Source organism: Zalophus californianus, chromosome 11, assembly GCF_009762305.2.
Source record: "Zalophus californianus isolate mZalCal1 chromosome 11, mZalCal1.pri.v2, whole genome shotgun sequence".
NCBI lineage: Eukaryota > Metazoa > Chordata > Mammalia > Carnivora > Otariidae > Zalophus > Zalophus californianus.
This window is the reverse complement of record NC_045605.1, coordinates 16627030-16647090: the sequence shown is the minus strand read 5'-3', so window position 1 is coordinate 16647090 and position 20061 is coordinate 16627030. Positions and strand designations below refer to the sequence as shown.

The 20061-nt window shown below is 42.0% G+C and overlaps 1 protein-coding gene across 6 annotated transcripts in view; it reads right to left on the bottom strand.

Annotated features, from left to right (window-relative positions):
• Positions 1-296: 296 nt before the first annotated feature.
• ARHGEF12 (Rho guanine nucleotide exchange factor 12) overlaps positions 297-20061 on the bottom strand; it is a 144226-nt gene continuing 124461 nt past the window's right edge. For all 6 annotated transcript variants that reach the window (XM_027581584.2, XM_027581580.2, XM_027581582.2 and 3 more), the window contains 13 exons: positions 19589-19703; positions 17765-17865; positions 14452-14529; positions 13058-13133; positions 12362-12529; positions 11405-11492; positions 10813-10899; positions 10599-10678; positions 10058-10291; positions 7155-7622; positions 6078-6394; positions 4939-5008; positions 297-4369 (listed from right to left, as the gene is read on the bottom strand). In XM_027581584.2, coding sequence (XP_027437385.1) covers positions 4359-4369; positions 4939-5008; positions 6078-6394; positions 7155-7622; positions 10058-10291; positions 10599-10678; positions 10813-10899; positions 11405-11492; positions 12362-12529; positions 13058-13133; positions 14452-14529; positions 17765-17865; positions 19589-19703 — 1893 coding nt within the window. In that variant the 3' untranslated portion in view covers positions 297-4358. The remainder of the gene's footprint in view (positions 4370-4938; positions 5009-6077; positions 6395-7154; positions 7623-10057; positions 10292-10598; positions 10679-10812; positions 10900-11404; positions 11493-12361; positions 12530-13057; positions 13134-14451; positions 14530-17764; positions 17866-19588; positions 19704-20061) is intronic.

Sequence of the window (20061 nt, the reverse complement as noted above, 5' to 3'; positions counted from 1 at the left end):
CACACCAAAAATCACTGAACTGTACACTTGAAAGGAGTGAATTGTACGCTATGTGCACTAAGCCTCAGTAAAACTGCCCCATGTGCAGTGGCATTCCCAGCTGCTGGTCTCATGGAGGCTCACACGTTAGCGGTCAGCCGGCTGGTCTCACTAGAAAAGACGCTCTCACAAGCAGCAAGATGTGGGACGCTCACTGCCAGTAAGATTAATTAAGGCCTCCTTGGTGCGTAAGCTTTTCCAGTGTAACTTGTGTAAGTTAGATCAAGAAGAATATAAATAAAAAGTCACATCCTTGGTTCCTTTAAGCATATTTAATATTTGAACTCTCATTTTCTATTTTCCCAGACCCCAGAAAACAGAAAGTTTTTAGATGACGAATATTTTGTTCCAGAAACATACAGCCTTATCAGCTAATTCATAAAAGAGCTATTTTACAAAGGTACATCTGGATAATTAGAACAATAAAGTCTTTCAGGCATTTCAAAATGTGATCAGTAAAAATACATGATTATTAATAAAGTTTTTTTTAAAGATAGTTCCAGATTTTTTTAAAAGTAATTTCTGTTAAAGAGTACATGATTGTATGGTGAACAAGGAAAATAAAATGCTCTAGTAGGAAGAGGCTTATTAAAAATAACCAATAGTGTGCACATTACAGTTATATCACTTTTGCAGTACATCTTAGCCATTGGCACCTGGAAATGGCAGACAGGGCTTCCTTCTATGAGGTACGTTTTTGTTCTCTACCAATTTATTATCAAAACCATCAGTACCAGTGGGGAAGGCATAAGGAACGAGGCAAAAGAAACTCTTCTTGAAGTAAGAACAATTTTGCCGATCTCTGAAAAGGGGTGGGACAGTCAGAAGAAAACAGGATTTGCAAAACAAAAACTCTAATGGTAGAGGGGAAAAAACTAGCCAGCAGAAAAAGGACTAGGTCCTGCCGAATTTTCTATTTTGAGGTCCTCTGTACACACTTCTCAGTGATGCCCTCTGTGACATACAGGGAAGGAAATAGTGACCAATGCTCTAGTAGCTCAAAATAACATCATATACCACCTTCGGAGAAGAGAGTTTCCAGTTTGAAATACAGAAGCTCCATGTAATATACCTAATTTACCAACATCACCCAAAAAAAGTATGCAAGTAAAACACAACTCACAGGAAGCGTAATTATTTTCTTTAGCTTCTAAAAAGAAAAAAAATAAGCTTTGTCTCCTTTAATCACATTAGGTTCCCCCTCTCTCCTCCAAAAACAAAGAGAAAACTGTTTTTAATGAGACACACCCTTGGGGTGCCTAGCTGGCTCCCTCGATAGAGCATGTGACTCCTGATCTTGGGGTTGTGGGTTTGAGCCCAGCGTTGGGTGTAGAGGTTACTTAAAAATAAAATCTTAAAAAAAAATAAGATAAAGAGGCACATCCTTTCTAACAGTGGTTAGAAGTTGTTCTGGGGAACGGGAAGCCAAAAAGCTAATGAAATATACCTTCTTATGGTAAAACATAATAAATAGTTAACAGTTTAGGTTCTAAAAGCCAAGACAACTCAGGCAGTCCAAGTTAGCTGATTTTAAAGTATGCAAAATATATGGCTTCTAGGGCTGTAATCATGATTTTAAATTATAGCACTTTGGGGGCTTGCTGATTTGCCTTGATTAACTCTGTTCTCTAAAAGGAAGGAGACACTCCAAGTGTAATTTGCCATTTAATAGCAAAGGACCCATTAGGCCCACAGAAGAGAGCCCAGGGTCACAGCAGGTCACTTCAATGGCTAAAACCCAGCTCTCCAGCTCTGGGGAGGTTGCTTTGTTCACCACCCTTGGATCCAGCTTTTAGTCAAGTAACTTTGAGAAAACAGCTTTGATGGTGACCACTGTCACTCAAAGACAGGATGAATATCTAATTCCATCATCCTGAAGGGCATATATGGTATCAAAGTAAAGTGGACGTGATTATAAAGGCCCAAAGAAAAGGAGGGTGTGGGAGGTGAGGCTGAGAAGGAAGGAGGAGGGGAGAAGTTAGGCTGGTTAAGATAAAAAGAACACTCAAAATTGTGGAACCTTTTCAGACTTAAGACTTTGTTGTGGGGCTTCACTCAAAAATCTAGGTATGAATTTATTTGGAAGTACTAGAGCTATGGTCAAAGTATTTTTCCAGTTAGCCCGGTTCTAAGGAGAGGTTAAACTGCAGGAAAAGAAAAGCAAATCGTTGTTAAGGACAAGATCTGGCTGAGCTAGAAAGGAAACCTAAAAGTTTCTTAAATGCATGCTAGAGAATCATGTGACTACCCCTGGACTATCTGAACTTAAGGTGAACGTTCTATTTTTTATTTACCTTTCTCCTGATTAAATGCCAGCTGAGGACACCGGTGTCATGTGGCTGCAGGTGTGTTACCCTTTCAGCTGGGAGTGACTACCTGTTTCCAGCCGCACGTAACCATTCCGTTTCTACCTGCTTAAGAGCTACAGAAAGTTCAAGTCCCAAGCTTCACTTACTAGCTTCTGCTTCCAAAATTTTTACTCCCACTCTGGTTTAATTGATACTTGGTCTACAACTCAAAATAGCATTCTAATTTAGAGAGGATATCCAACGATCCGAGTTAGGCTACTTAAAAACCTAGATCGGGTTTGAAAAGGCAGGAAACAGGAATGCGGACACGGATGAGCTGGTTAAGTTGTAGTAGTAGGGAAGCCTCATCACTTGCCATGAGAGTGCAGGGGAAGAGTAAAATGACATCCCGATTACCCACAGGGTTCAGAGGGCACTACTGAAAGATATGAGCGGTGGAGGAATGGTTTGCATATTAACAGAATTTGAAGATTTGACAAATGATTTAGTGCTAGTTGGCAAAAATACTCCAAAACACATATACCCGATGCACAAAGAAAACCACAGAAAGCCAATATAACTGAAGGAGTTCTCGAGTCACAATTCTGCAACATTGATCCTCTGTAGGGTGCTGCCAATACTACGATTCATTCGAGAGCAGGCAGTCAGCAACCCCTTGCCCACAGTTTCCAGTGTATGTTCTGGTCTGCAATGGTGAAGGTCAGTCATGCACCAGTGTGGAGAAAGCTCCGGCAGTGAAGTCAGAGGACGTGGTTCTGGAGCTGGTTTGAGCAGCCCTGCCTTCTCCACCACATCCTCACCACTCCGCTCGTGGCTCTCCTCTTAACTCAAAGAGCCCTTTGGCACCATCAGTGCAAACTTAATATTAGAGTCAAACCTCCAGGTACTAAAATGTTACTGGCCTTATATTCAGCAGTACCCGTGGCTAATGACAGCCATGGTTCAACTCAGTAGTGATTCAGTTAGCTAACCTTCCCAGACTCTTTCCCCCGCTCCCGCCCTTCCTCCGCACCCCCACCCCTGCCACCATCCGAAGTGTCTCCATTTGTTTTTTCCTTCCCGCTCCATCCGCAGGGATAATTTTACACAAGTGCCCAGGTCTAATGTATAATTATAAAAATGGAACAATACCAAGAATAACAAATTTATAGCCAAGAAAATAAAATTTGCTTTCCTCTCCCTCCCAAATCCCTACCCTCAATAGAAAAGAAGAGAAGAAAACACACCCATTTTCAAGTGCCTGCTATTTAGTACACTGAGGATTTTCTGTTAATTGGGGGTGGATCCCAGCTACAGAGAAGAGGTGCCTGCCTCAGGTGGGAGGAAGCCTACCTACCTCTCTGCCCACGTGGGTAGCACACAGCTCAAGTCTTCTGCATGCAGGAGCCATGGGCATACTGAGCCTCAAAGACAGTGCCTACCGGGTGGCAAAGGGCATGGAATACAGTTTCATGAAGGCTGGATGCTCCTCCCTTCCCCGGCTTACTTCCTCCTCTCTGCCTCTCCACCCAGCCTCCTAATACCTCATCCGGAACTCTTGGCTTTAGGAGCAACTGACCCTCGGGTGTACTAAATACGAAGGGCTAAAACTCTCACTACTCAATTAAAACAAAACATGGCAAAATAAAAATTAAAATGTGCTTTCAAATACGGAATGAAGTCAAATAAATACATCTGATTTTCTCTTTTTCTTAAGTCTAAGTAAAATTTCATATCCTACACCCAAAGCTCTATACATTTGGTTTTTGTTCTGAATCAAAATGAATTTCCAATAGTGAGGAGAGCAGAGTGAGAGAGTCAGGGCTCCCCCCCTGACAGACCCGTGCAGCTGCCGGACGGTGAGGAACGAGTCCCGCTCTGGGCGCCCGGGCACACGGCCACCCCCGGGGGCTTCACAGGCAGACCCTCTGTCACACACACTCTCTGCGTCCGCGGTGGAGCCCAGGATGGGTGATGCGAGGCCGATGCTCAAAGTCCAACAACCTTCAGTCACCTCCAGGACACGCGGTTCTAACTTTTATCTGGGAAGAATAAAGATGTGTGGAGATCAAATTAGGAAGAACAAATGAACATCTGACATCTGTGGGTCTCAGTATGTCTCTCTGGATCAGAAAGGCCTCACTGGAAAACAGGTAAGCAAATGAGGACAGACTGCTGCACTGAACACAGATCCATTTGCAGTCACGGGGAGACCACGCTCCCGCCCCGTTAGGACAGACACCAAGGCACAGCAAGGCCTGGGGGGCACGAGCCTCCCTCACATCAGCACGGCAAATCTCTCAGGAATCTAGGATTTACCAGGCTTACCCCTGCCCTGTTTTCTGCTCTTGCAAAGGTAAAGAAGGAGGGGGTGGGGGGCGGGATGGCACAGAAAAAAGACAGCCACAGCTCCTCCTAGAAGGGGAGGCGCAGAGTCAGCAGATAACAGCCTCTGCTTGATCTACGATGTCTGCAAACAAGTGGCTTTTTAAAGACAGGAAAGAAATGGAATCTCGGAAGGTTTCCACTTTAAACAAGAATAAATCATTTCATTCGATGTACTGTTCAGGCAGAATGATTCGAGAGTCGGGCATCCACAACTTTAACATACCTGAGTGCTTGTCTGTGAGGGCTGACCCAGCCAGCCTTTGGCAAAGCCTGCTGTAACTTTCCTCCACCTTCTGCAAAATAAAACCCATAGGTTTGCCATTTGAACATCATAATTTTTCTTTATGAAAACAGAAAGGCAAGCTTTTTCCTATTACCAGTACGTGCTTCTAGATTTCAACATTAACGTCGTTAAGAATTTTGTTAGTGGGGGGGAGAAAAGTGAACTGCATTCCTTTTACCTGTTTCTCCCTGGAGTGAGTAACTTAAAACTCTGTCACGTAAAGGTGATTCTCCTACCCCCAGAGTCACCCTGAAAATGGTCCCACAGGTGACATGAGCTGTGTTAGGGCCAACCTGCCCACAATGGCCTTCTAGATACCTCATCAGCCCCTGGATGACATCACCTACAATCACATGAAGAAGGGAAAACCTATCACGTGAAGTTAAAAGAAAAACTAAGGGATATCAGTCTTCAGCTAAACGGCTAAGAACACTTTTAATGTTCCGAAGCCTCTAACTAAATGAAGTCATGAAAAAACATTTGGGCTCTAGCAGTTGTGTCTACTGATGCCAAACTTTAGGATAAAGTCCTTTTCTTAGAATCACCACTGAAGTCAGTTCTGAAATAGCGGCCCGTACAGTGACCTCAACTCCAATTCACAAAATTCCATTCATGTCTAGCTCTCCAGATCATGGGAGCCACTGGAGCCAACTTTTGTGTGTCAGAGCATCTGGGGAACTACCCACATCACCTAACAATTCACGGATAATTAGTAAGTGAAAGCATTTCCTAGCCGAGATTCATACCGACACAAGCCCTCCTATGTCACTGGCTTGCTGTTCATTTCCTCAGGGAGGCCAGCCAATCATCCCAAATTTATTTGGGTTCTTACACTGAGAAACCCACACAAACATGCCATCTATATAGTACTATGATGTTTTCTGTTCTTGTGATCTGCAACCAGATGCACCATGATCTCGGCTTTTTAACCAAGTCTATTCACGGGTAACGGTCAAGGAAAACAGCAAATCTAGAACCTGAACAAGCTCACTGGCTTCAGCACTGTGGTCGTTCTCTACCTCCTCTCTGTGAAATACGTTTCTTTACCCAAGCCGCGAGGACGCTGAGGTCTGAGGTACCTTTAAGTGTTCAAGGTCAGCCTCGATCTTACGAATGTACTCCATGATCTGGCTCTGTGAATCTGCACAAGAGGGGGGACTCTGGATCTCAAAACAGGAATCATCCATAGCTCCCCAGCGCTGCTGGACCAGGAATTCTGGGGTGAACGGTGAAGCCGCCCCATCAGAATGGGCACGCTGGGGCGAGTGATGCTGCGGGGGGGCAGAGTCCATGGAGGGGATGCCTGTCGCGGGTGGCAGGGGAAGTGAGGAGGCAACCTCCTCATCTGTGGAGCTCTCCTGCACCGCTTCATAGCCATCCAGAATCAAATAGTTTCCTGTTGACAGACACAGAGCAGCTTGATGAGCTTCGTGCTGCCACCCTCACATCAAAAAAGAGAGATGAAGTGATGCTGACAACCTTAAAAGCCATTAGAGAGGGAGAAAAAACATTAATTCCCCACTTCCCGAGTTCAGTTTTAAGTACATCAGAATCTTCTCACTTCAGGTTGAAGCTAAACTTAGCAAACTTTCATGTGATTTCCGAATAATTCCAAATTAGTTAGCATCTTAAAAGCTGGAAACTACAAAGTCCCCGTATGATCTTGCCTCTGCTTCCCGGCCGCAGAGCTCTTGCGCCTCATCTCCCACCATGTGCGCCCCGGCTCTCTGCTGCAGCCCCCCTCCCTCAGTGCCCACGCCGCTCTGCTCCCATGCAACTAACAGAGGCCCTCCTCCCCGACTGCCCTGTCTGCCCCTGGGTCTGCCTTACATTTCCTCCTAATTCTTCTGACCATCTGACATCTGTTGGTTTACTTATTTACCATGACTTGTTCCTCACTAGTACTTAAGCTTCACAAAGACAGTGGATTTTTCTGGGTTTTAGCTAATGCCGTCTATCCCAGCACCTGGGATGGGGTCTGGCACAGAGCAGATTCAGTAATAATTGACCGCATGAAACAGTAAGTGCTACACACTCACCCACATGCACACGCACACACACGCAGGGATGATGCGTGCATACCCAAACAACATCCGTCTCAGCACACAGCACAGATAACGATCAAAATCAAAGTTTAAAATGTGAAAGAAACTTGCCTGAGATGCGCAAATTAACATCCTCTTCCTTCTTAACTGCTCCATCACCTTCTGATGGATTATCATCGCTGTGTGCTTCACGGGCATCAAAAAAGTGCTCTCCACTCTCATCGAGACTCCCTTCTGGCTCTGCAGGAGGCATCTCTGGGGTCATAAGCATGTGGTCCATGGCGAAGATGGTACTTGCCTGGCTATCTTGGAAGGCCAGTACCACTGAATCCCGTGGAGCCGGAGATTCAGTTGAAGTCCGTGGACTGTGACAAGTTGCAACGTCACCAGTTCCAGTTCTAAAGGGCATCTGTCCTTCGACAGGAGGATAGGCCTTACTGTTCTCCGAGTTCTGGGCCCCACCGTCTGTCTGCACCCCTGAAGACGCTGTCCTGTAGCTTGGGAAATGTGGCCAGTCTTCCTGAGCACTCTTCTCAGTCAAACCCAGCTGTTGTACGAGCAGCTGCTTCAGCAAGCCCACTGGAAGGTTCAGGGAGGGAGGGAAAAATCCACACATTCATACCAATAACCGCAGACTGCTGGAATTAAATTAGTGTGTGGACTTATCCATTACTTCTAAGAGTAAGTACCTTTTTAGTAACATAGAGTCAAAATATTAATTTCGTGTGATAATTTTTTTTGTTTTGTATTGTTAAATGAAATAAGGCACCATCTAGAGAAGATGTAATATTAAAGGAGACTTGGAAAGATGTACACCTTCTGAGTGGGGAGGCACTCCTAAATCTGACACCATGCCTTCCTCTCTTTTCTCTTCCACATAACCCCAAAGGTACTTCTTAAAAGGATGTTAAAAAGCTGTGTTATGCTAGCAAAGAAGCCCTCAAAGTTTTGCTTTGTCCAGAAGCAGACACCGTATACACAGGCGTTATTTTTTCTAATTTTATTAGACACACTCTGAACATTTATTTTATCATTTATAATAACCCAAGGAATCTCCTTAAATGGTGAAGACAATAAAGCTAGCCTATAATGAGATTACTTTCAATGCTTTGGTAGCATGTATACTTTCAAAGGAGAGGAAAATGTATATGAGTTTTTAAAAACGACCTTACTGGTGGCACGGCCTCCTTGGGCTGTTGAAAAGAAGTAATTCAATTTTCAACGGGCAGGTGTATGCTGTGCGGCCACTCATACAATGACAGTTTCAGTCAAAGCATCGGAAACCATTCTGACTGTTCATTCAGGAGAATCGACAATAAATTAGATCTTAGAGAATGTGACCAACTCCCGACGCTGAACTCTGGCTGAATTTCTATTTTCTGTTTCTTTGGACAAACAGTCTCCACTAGTCTTTGGCTCTCTGGCTTCCGCTCTACCTACACTCCCCTAAGAGATGCTACGCATTCCTACAGCCCTGACACTCAAACCCATCCCTCCCCCACCTTCTCACCAGAGCCCAGGTCTTAAAAACTCCAACCTCCTGCCAGTTACTTCCTTTTTAAATAGCTTTGCCAGTTTTAAAATTGAGCCCATAATCCCTGGCAAATAAAAAAAGGAGGAAAAAAGAAAGTGTGGCAGTGGGCCATGGTGGTCCTTTCTGACTTTGATTTCTGACAAGAACACTGAAATCATCTAAATATTCCCTTTTCTTTGCCCTTGCACCAAGTCGATTGTTTTGAGTATTTGTTGCGTCCTCAATTGCTTTTTATTCCTCTGATGCCGTTCTAGTCCAGACCCCTTCATCAGCCTCAAGCCCCTTCACACTGGCTAGCCACAGCCTCCTGGCCTCCCCCCATCCCAACCCTTCCACACTCTCAGCCTGAGCGGTCTGTTCTCACTAGTCATACCCAAGCTTCCAAACTTCAAATGGTGCTTGGCAGCCAGAGCCACCCTTCTCGGTCTTTCCCCTCCTCCAGCACACCTGCGAGACAGGACAGGCTCCCATTTGTAAGGGATTCTCAGCCAGGCTGGAGAGGGAGGGGGGAGCTAACAGAGTGGCAAGGGCCACCCACCTTGTGGGTGTGCGCTGTGTGTGTGTGTGTGTGTGTGTGTGTGTGTGTGTGTGTGTGTATGAAAGAGAGAGAGGGAGGATGGGCCAGGGTGGAGAGTACTGCAATCTCTAAAGAAAATAAGAAGAGTATCTGTGCTCTGGCACATGCTCTGCCATCTTTTTTTTTTTTTTAAGAAAGAGCGAGCATGTGTGCAAGTGTGTGTGTGTGTGTGTGTGTGTGTGTGTGTGTGTGTGTGAAGGAGGGGCAGAAGGAGAGATGGAGAGAGGGAGGGAGGGAGGGAGTGGGGGAGAGAGGGAGAGAAAGAGAGGGGAAAGAGAGAGAGATCTTAAGCAGGCTCCATGCCCAGAGCAGAGCCCGATATGGAGCTCAACCTCACGAGCCTGAGATGATGACCTGAGCTGAAATCAAGAGTGGGACCCTTGACCGACTGAGCCACCCAGGTGCCCTGTGTGCTGTGCCATCCTTAAAATCCAGAGGACTCAATGTGGTGTTCAAGGTTCACAGCAGCTGGGCTCAGAAGCCCGTCTCCTACCTTTCCAAGCTTCTCTCCCACACCTGCACTAACATGGTCTGCTCGCGGCTCTCGGAGCACCCTCGGGGCCTCCTGCCTCTGTACTTCCGGTCCTACCATTATTCTTACCTACATATTCTCTACATACCTATCTGAGTCTTACCCATTCTTCAAGGCAATAAATCACCTCCCTCTTGTCTCCTGACAATTCCCTCTCCGGTCACCACAACCAGATCAATTCTGACATACCTGTACTGGTTACTTTAAAAAAAGTGGGAGGTTTTCTATCATTTTCCCAACTAGATGGTAAAATTCTTTAAGGGAGAGGTCAGAGTTCCCACTTCTTTGGATTCTCCCTAAGTGGCTGCACAGTACACGACACAACCCTGGTACTTTGCAAGTATCTGTGTTAACTTATGAATAACACTTACAATTCCTTAGTGCATCCAATGCCCACCGTTCTTCTGAGGCAGGCAAGTGTGGGTCTGGGGTTGTGATTTGATAACTTGCTCCAGCTTCCTGCAGAGTCCCATCTGCATGCTGCTCCTTAGCAAACTGTCTCTCAGCCACAAACAGATCATCTACCTCGGATTTCCCAGAGGTACCGAGTGAATGAGACTGAGGTTTTGACGATATTAAGGGAGACTCTAATCCCAAATCTCTGTCTGTTCAATGGAACAGAAAAAGCAGAATAGATCTTAAACAAAACTTTTAATTTTTAACGCGAAGCATTCAGGAAATACTTGGAACAAAAATAACCACATGAGTACAGAGATCATCGGCTGTTAAGTAAAATACACGGCACTTAGGGCAGTGTTACCAAGGGCACACAGAAGGCTCATAAGCGAAGCTTGTGAAAGTAAACAGCTGATGCGAGAATCTGCATAAATCAAAAGACTTCGAGTTTCTCTGCCTTTTCACAAGTAACACATAGACTACATTCTTCCAGGTTAACCTAACAGATCAGTTTACCTGGACTCTGCAGACCAGGGACCGAAATGCTGTGATGTTCCACTTTTAACTTTGGAGCTGCTTCTTCATCGTTGTCTCCTCTGTGGAAGAAGGAAAACAACCTTTCAGTTTCATGAGGTGCCTAAACATCACTGCAACGAAATGTAAGAATCATCCATTCCCTTCCTGACCAAAGCCCAGAGTCAGTCAGACAACGATGCAGAGGCACACTCACTCGCAAGGTGGTGACTGTGGCAATGGGATTGGCTTTGCGGACTGTTCCTTCACGGATGCAGCCATCCGACAGATGAGGTCTTGCCAGCTGCAGGAAGTGTGAAAAGGATCCAAAATCCAAAAGGGAAAGGAAAAAAAAATGCCCTTTAAATACAGTCAGAAAGAAATAATAACAAAAACAAACAAACCAGAAACCAAAGCAAGCCAATCCAACAAAAAAACCCTACTTCCTCCAGAGAGTGTCTTTATTTTGTCAACGTAAGTAGAGATTATAAAAAACAGCTGTACCTTAAAGAAAAAGCTAACAAGCAACATTATGGATACACTTCGCATTAAAAAACTTCACTTGGCACTTCTGAGAATTTTTCTTTAGAAAAGATACTTTCAGTAGTATAGAATCAAAATATGGGACATCAATCTAAAAAGGAACACGTTCTTAGAAAAATATCTCAAAAAGAAAACAGGAGAAGTGCTTGTTTCAAAGTAGGTTTTGGTTTCCAAAGTACTATTACAAAAACCAAGTTAAGTTGATAGAATAATATGTTCAGGATAATAAAAACTATTAGAGAAAGGTAGCACTATCCAATACATACACGGTCTTTTCGGAAACGGTCTGTGCCACCAGTTCATAAATTTGGGCTCCGTTGTCTGACATGGAGATGACAAATAAAGCTTTGTTATCTGGAAGAAAGAAGACAGAAATTACTCTAACAACATGAATATGATCTACAGAGGCCATGAAGGATGATGCTTCTAAGGTCCCAGTTCATTATGCACCTTAATCTGGGTAAAGGTTAATGGGCTCACTTTGTAGAAATTCATCAAGCTATACACTTAAATTTGTGTGACTTATTGTACGTTACATTGTATATACTATACTCCAACAAAACCAAGATCATAAAAACTAGCAGGGATTCCACAGTAACTCCGTAGAAACAAGGAGGTGTCCATATATCTGAATGACTGAACACTAGGACGTTTTTGCATTTATTTTGAATTGCCCTTTTGCTAAACAGTTACCTAATAATATTCAATAAATGGTAGAGAAAAGAGATCACCAGTTTATCTTGCTGTTACAGAACTAACAAGGTTTAAAAGGGACTCCACTGTTACCACAGTTAATATATAATTTGCTAACTTAAAATGATTTCAAAAATCCCAAGCTACACCCACCTCTCCATTTTTGTTTGTTTGCTCTTTTACCACAAGTCAAAAAGCATACCACTCTAAGGAAAGCCTTTTCATTGGGATTACCTCTCAATGCACCATCTTCCTTGGTGTCTACGATTTGAACATGGAATAAAGATCAAAGTAGCGTGTAGGAAATTTTCAAGTGCAGAAAACTGCTCAGAGGAACCTAGGCTTCTCAAGTAATTTGGGGGTATAAACTCTTAATTTACTTTCTAGGCAGTAAATACATTTCATTTCATTTGTCTAAGAATACAAAGAAACAAAACTCTATACTAGTCAGGCTATTTGAACAATACCGACTATCTCATGCAACTTTATGATGAACCTGAGGGTTACTGTCACTCTGCGGACATACTTGCCTGTTGCCACTTGTCGAACCAACACTGTATTCAACTTAATGACAGGGCTAAATGTGTGTTTGCTATCAGCGGTAGATGCCAGAATCTTACTATGACATCTTAACACCAGTCTGTCATCCTGCTTTTGTAACAATACAAGAATGTCTTCGAGCAGCAATGTGTATAGATCTAGAAACCAAAGTGGGGAGAAGGTGATTAGTGCAGAAATTGAGATGTGTTTTATAAACTTTATAACAATTTGACAGAGAAAATTTATTTCTGTTAAATCTAATACGTTTTAAAAATTGACTTGCTATTGTCTTTTTTAGTTTCATTTTTTAATAATTCATTTTTATATTGTATCACACCAAAGTGTCAGTCTGTGACTGACAAGACATAAAAAAAACCCCAATGATTCCTCATCACAGATAGTTTGAAATGGAGTGGTTTAAAGAAAGCCTATTAGGAAGCTCACTGGCATACATGAATGCTGGAGACAGGACTGAATCATGACAAACTTTTCTGCTTCAGCCCTCGGTGAATATTTAACGCACTTCACCTAGAACAAAATCACATAAACAGATCTTCTGCAAAAATAACACAGAGCAGCACTGCTCACTGCTGTCACTGAAACCCGTAAATGGCCGTCTCTTATCTTCCGCCCAAGGGAACTTTACTTCTTCCACTTTCCCCAAAACTGACAGACATTACACCTACCAATAGTTTTATCTCGATTCACCTTCCAGACCAATGGCCCTTCATGGATCATCTTCCTTTTTGTTAAATCCAAATTCTGCCAAAATAAAGAGAATTACACACAAATTATTTCCAAGCACTTAGTGTGATGATATTCCAGAGAGTCTCTTTTCAAGAAATTCCTCATATAAAAGATACCATTTACCTTCACTATCATTATTGGTATCTGCCAACTACTGAACATAGAATAAAGACTAAGTTACAGTAAACTGCATACAATATCCTAAGTTAGGGGTATCTTGTAGAAAAACATTCAGGAGTGCTGCCTCCTAAATCTCACACTAAATAGATGATAATTGCTTATGAAAATGAAGTTACAAACATTCAGCCACTGGATTTGCAGCCCATCCCCTAATTTTTCTATGAATAACTAGATGAGGATAATGCATAGCTTATCTACGTAAGAGGCCCGTGAGCGCCAGGCTCTAGTTACAAAGTTCTAAGGAACAGTACTCATGAAAAAGTCCAGGTAGTACTTGACCTTGTTCCATATATTAATTATTTTCTTAAAGATTTATTTATTTATTTGGGGGGGGGAGCAGCGGGTGAAGGAGAGATAGAAACCCAAATAGACTCCTCACTGAGCATGGAGCCCAATGTGGGACTTGATCCTGGGACCCTGAGATCATGACCTGAGCTAAAACCAAGAGTTGGACACTTAACCAAATGAACCACCCAGGCACCCCTAAATACTAATAATTTAGTAAGAGAATCATCTCTCAGTATAGGTAGCTCTAGAAAAATCTCATTCCCTGGAAGTGAAGGCGCTGAGCATATTAAGCATGCTTTTGATAAACTGCTATATATGATATAAAAGTCTAGTTTACTAGCCACCAAATAAATCTACTCAAACCACCACCTACTGAAACAGTACAAGAAAGACTGAAAATCCCAAGCAGTTCTTTAATACAAGAGCCCTACATGATAGAAATGGCAATTACAAAATACTTTACTATCATTCCTGTAATGGTTTCAACATTTCTGCTTTTGAAGAGCTTCATGAAAACAATTACCTTGTTCTACTCAATAATCTGGAAAGTTCCCAGAGCAAACACCCCCTACTCTCATTCATACTATGAGAACACAATAAAATTAAATAACTAATGTTCCTTAAGTCCCCCACAAATTGTTATATAAAGTTAGTTTTACACAAAATATTCCTCTAATGAAAGACTAAAGTCATCTTCACATAGACCAGACGTTGAAAAGGAAGAACAGAATCATAAATATAGACAATCTATGACATAAGAACTTCTTCAGGTGATGGATGCCCCTCTGAGATGCTAATACCCTGCCAGGTCTTTAGTAAATTGTGTTTTATTATTTTTTTTAATTATGATTAGACCATCTCTCACCCTGAGCTCTTCCACGTTTGGGTACTCTGACAACTTCAGATTGGAGGTATCCAGACGACGTTGATAGTCTTCTAAACGCTGAAAATTAAGACGAGATGGAGCCAAGGTTACTGCTTTGGGTATCAATGGTCTCCCTGTTCCAAAGCCAAATGGATGTTTTTAACCTGCATTTTACAGAGCTCTCTGTAACACTAGACATGACTGACAGCTCTTTCTTTGAGAGCGAGCACACGGCAGGAGGAGCAGAGGGAGATGGAGAGATGGAGAGAGAAACTCAAGCAGACTCTGAGCTGAGCACGGAGCCTGACAAGGGGCTCAATCCTAGGACCCTGAGATCATGACCTGAGCCAAAACCAAGAGTCGACGCTCAACCAACTGCACCACCCAGGTGCCCCACAGCTCACTCTTTCTTAAACCACCCCCTTTCCCTGGCTTTGGAGACATCACACCCTCCTAGTCTTCCCCTTCCCTCTTTGGCTATTCTTGCTCAATCTGCTTTTCAAACTCACCGACCTCTAACTAGCTTATGGTTATTTTTTGAATATATAAGTATGTACCTGGTACAAAATTTGAAAAGTAATATAAGGCACATAATGAAAACGAAGTCTCCCTCCAATTCTGTCCTCCTGCCTCCCCTCCCCCAATTTTCTCTAAAAAAGCAATCTCTAATACCCATTTCTTAGGTAGCCTGTGAGAAAAATTCTAAGCAAAGAGAATATATGCATATATAAGTATGCTTGTCTCTGTACATGTTGTGTGGATATATATCCTTTTAAAAAAGATATGGTAGCATAATATATAATATATATTAATATATTAATATTAATATAATTAACATAATATATTAATATACTACTCAAATGGTAACATGATCACATACACATCTCTGTGTGTTTATTACTCATCAATATATCTTGGAGATTGCTCTACATTAACACATACAGAGAGAACTCACTCTTTAAATGACTGTATGGTATTCAGCTCTACGAATGAACTACAGTTTATCTAACTACACTTTATTGATGGAGATGAAGTTACTTCCAATCTTCTCCCATAACAAATAAATACTGTTATAGCATGGCCTTAAAACATATATTTTTATAGATACGGGTAGACACACCTGTTAAGATAAATTTCTAAAGAAACAACTATTATACCAAAGCATATCTGTATTTTCCCCAAGATTATAAAAATGTCGAAGTATACAGAAAAGTCTGAATACATATAGTGAGTGCCCATATACCCACCACTTACATTCCAGTTAATATTTGATATATTTGTTTTATCATAGGTCTCTTCATTCCTCTAGCTATCCATCAATCCACCACATATTTTGAGTGCATTTCACAATAACAAATGTAAGCACACTTTACCTTTAAACATTTTAGTGTGCATATCATTAACAAGAGTTCGATATTTATTTATTTTTAAAGTAAAATTTACATACAGTGAAATGTATATATTTTAAGTGTACCTTTCCACAAGATTTCACATATGCATGCACCTGTGTAAACACCTAGCAAGATACGAAATATTGCTATCACCACAGAACGTCTCCTCATGCTTCTTCCTAGTTAATATCTGTCCCCACAGGCCCAGTGACAACCACTTTTCTGACCTTTTTCCCACCACTGATTAGTCTGTTCTAGAAGTTCATAGAGAAAAAATTATATACACACACACACACACTCGTCTGCATTCTTTCACTCAGCATCATGTTTGTGAGATTCATCCATGTTGTGTGTATCAGTAGTTCATTCCCTTTTATTGCTGGAATTTATAATCCTAGTTTATGACTATACCTCATTTGGTTTATGCTAGAAACATTCTTGTACAAGTCTGTGGGCACAGATCTTCATTTCTGCTGGGTAGATCACTAGGAACAAAATCGCTGGGTCAAAGGGCAGATGTATGAATATGTGCATTTTTAATTTAGGTACATATTGCTGAAGTGCCCCCTGGGGTTTTATCATTTTACACTCCAAACACCACATTTGAAAGTTCCTGTTTTCCTACAGCCTCATCAACAGAGATGTCATCATACTCAGTTCCTAAGAAATTATATCCAGGTCCAGGGATTCAATTAGTTCGATATATGCTCACAATTTACGTTTTCCTCTTCGGCACAGTCCTCTCAGAGGTGGATCCATATAGCCAAATGCATACTATACATTTTCACCTCATATCCCAGACTGAACTCTGCATCTGCCCCACAAATCTAGGGCTTCTTCCCTCAGCCTGTCCCCCCCAAATGTGCAAGCCAGAGACCTGGGACTTATTCCTACCGTCACATCTCTCTTCAAATCCTTCTGTAAATCAGTCACCACATCCTATCAGTTACCTTCTAAATACTTCTCCAATTCTTGCATCTCTTGAGTCACCACCATCTGTCCTGAACTGCTGCAGCAGACTAGGCTGAGCTCTCTCACCCGCCCTGTCCCCTTCAGCCCATTCTCCATAGACTGGCATGAGTGGTACTTACAAGGCCAAAAATCTGAACACGCCACTCTTCTTAAATGTCTATAATGAATTTCTACTGCTCTCAACATCAGTATCTTTTAACATTGTCCACAGTAGGGCCCTGTATGACTTGGTTCTGATCTACTGTACCTCATTTCACACCACTCTGACTTTGCTTTTTAGGCATGATCTACACTAACCTAATCTTTCCTCAAACAGGCCATGCTTCCTTTTTACCCCAGGGCTTCTGTATACGCAGTTCCCTCTACTTGTAAGGTTGCCCCCTTCCACATTCTTTTGGTTTATTTCCATTCACTTTTCAGAGCTTGGCTTAAATGTCAGTTCCTGAAAGAAGATTTCTCCAACGGCCACCACCCAACACCCTCAAATCAGGCTCGCCCCACCCCCCCACACTATTACATATTTCTAGCATCCCCAAATTCTCCTTCATAGCAGGTATCACAACTCATATAAAATACTTGCACTAAAATCTGTTCAATACTTTCTATCCTGCTAGAAAATAAGCTCAGTGTGGGCACTTATTTATTTACTTAAGCACCCTATATCCTACACTCAGCATCCACTCAGCATACAGATGCTCTAGAAATATCTGCTGAATGGATAGATGAATGAGAGAACAAACAAGTAGCTAGAGATGCTCAAAAAAGCCAAACACAAGTCTGATGTTCTACCACAAAACTAGTCTGGACCCACCTAACTACTTGAATAGCTACCAAATGCCCCATCTGTCAATTATGTAATGGTAATTCAATTATCATTTCACAAATCACAGATAACACTAGCTTAATACGCTCGCTACATCATCCTGTATCTTTGCTTTCCCCCTTCTTACCTGTTTGTTTTCTGCCTCCTTGACAGCCTGATTTACATAATTTAAGATCTGACGACAGTGATCTGCAGCTTTCTTCACCTTCTCCCTTTCCATTGGCCATTCTAAGCATGGGGCGGGGGGAATCCAGAATGCAAAATAAAGGAAATCAGAAAGGAACATAAATATAGGTATGTAAATGAGATATCATTTTATGTCAACAGTTACAAAAACATACTAAGACCTTCAATATTTTTTTTTAAAGATTTTATTTATTTATTTGACAGAGAGAGACAGTGAGAGAGGGAACACAAGCAGGGTGAGTGGGAGACAGAGCAGGAAGCCCGATGCGGGGCTGGGTCCCAGGACCCTGGGATCATGACTTGAGCCGCAGGGACACACTTAACGACCGAGCCACCCAGGCACCCAACCTTGAATATTTTTATACCGGGCTAAAATCTATGGCAGAATCTCAACTCAGATAATCTTTGGACAGATGAGACAGCTTATGACAGTACATTAAAACATAAAATACTCATCTTTAAAAAGAAGCCATTGTATAGAATCCCAAGTTCAAGAAGCGATGCTTTAAATCAAGTATCAGCCCCCCCATGTTATGCACTCCAGGGAGCGGGTCTCATTCACATTGTAAGCTATATAAATGGGACCCCTTCTCCCTTTAGAATCTCCTCTGAGAGCAGAGCCTATGTGATTATGTGATTATGTCCAGTGGACTTGTTAAGCAATAATTTTTAAATGATAACACAATTCAAAATAACTCCAGAATAAGTTCCTTTGAATTTGAGATTACATTTATTTTATTTATTTATTTGAGAGAGAGTGCCAGCATTAGGGGGAGAGGGAGAGGGAGAAGCAGACTCCCCTCTGAGCAGACAACCCAATGCGGGGCTCGATCCCAGGATCCCGGGATCATGACCTGAGGTGAAGGCAAGACGCTTAACCAACTGAGCCACCCAGGCGCCACTTGAGATTACATTTAAGGAAAGAAAATAGATTACTGCATTTGTATCATTAAAAGATGAAATTTACCAAAATGTGTTGAGATTACATTGAGGTCTACATTGTAAAGAATGCCAAAACTGGAATATTTAAAATTATAATCCTCTGAACAACAGTCCACCTATACTGAACAGGTATATTAAAGTATAAAAATTAACATGTAGGAGTATTTTCAAATTCTCAGGCATAAGAAACAGGAATTTGATTGCATAAAATTATTAATGAGAACAGAGTAGAAGAGCTTAAAGCTCAACTGAGAAACTGGGATTCACTTCCTGGTTCAAAACAGGAGAGCTGGGGTGATAACGCATTGGTCGGGTTTAATTAAAGTACATGTATAAACACAGAGCATCTCTTCACCCACCATAAGACTTCTTCAAAGCAAATACAACCTACGCTATATGAAGGACTGTACAAAGTGCACTTAGTCTGGAAAGTGCCAGATAACCAATATTGTGCACTGGAGGGGCTAAACTGCTCTCCGTCACAACTACTTAATTCTGCTTGTTGTAGGCAAAAAGCAGTCAGAGACAATTTGTCAACCAATGAGCACGACTATGTTCTAATCAGACTTTTTTACAAAAATAGGTGATGAGCCAGATTTGGTCCACGATTCGTAGGCTGCCAAATGCTGTGTTTAATGTGCTTCTAATGGAGCACATTAAATCAAAGAGCCTCAAGAAGACTGGATTGGATCTTGTTAGAAAACATTGCCAGACTCTGGAAATTGAACCCTTGGGCACCAGGACGCGGTGAGAGATTATTTAGCAGGACGTGGGGTTTTTTGTTTTGTTCCTAAGCTTTTTAATTTCAGTGAGAATGCTGTACCTGTGTATTTGGCAATATTATCCAACAGAAGAGGGTACTTCGTAAGCCTCTGCATTTGGGTAGGAATGATATCCTTCAGCTGCAGACGACGACACAGAGGATTACTCTCAGCATCCTAAAATTAAAATAAGTGAATTTGTGATTCTTATCAGGACTATAGTTACCCATCATGTGCCATATAGTCATCATGGATGGGTCTACAACATCACCATTCTGGTTATTAGATCAAGACTTAAAAAAAGCGAGGTGTACCATGGCCACACTATACTTCTGCTTTCTCCTTTACTCACATAATGGGGGCAGGGAGGCTTTATCACTAAGCCAGTGGCTTCTTTCTTATCTGTTTAAGCAAAAATTGAGAACATTCATGATCAACTCTAAGAATTGCTTGCTTGTGATAAAACAGTTTTATATTCACATATTCATTCCTATGATTGGCATTCCTACCAAAAGTTAGTTGGCTGATTTGCTAC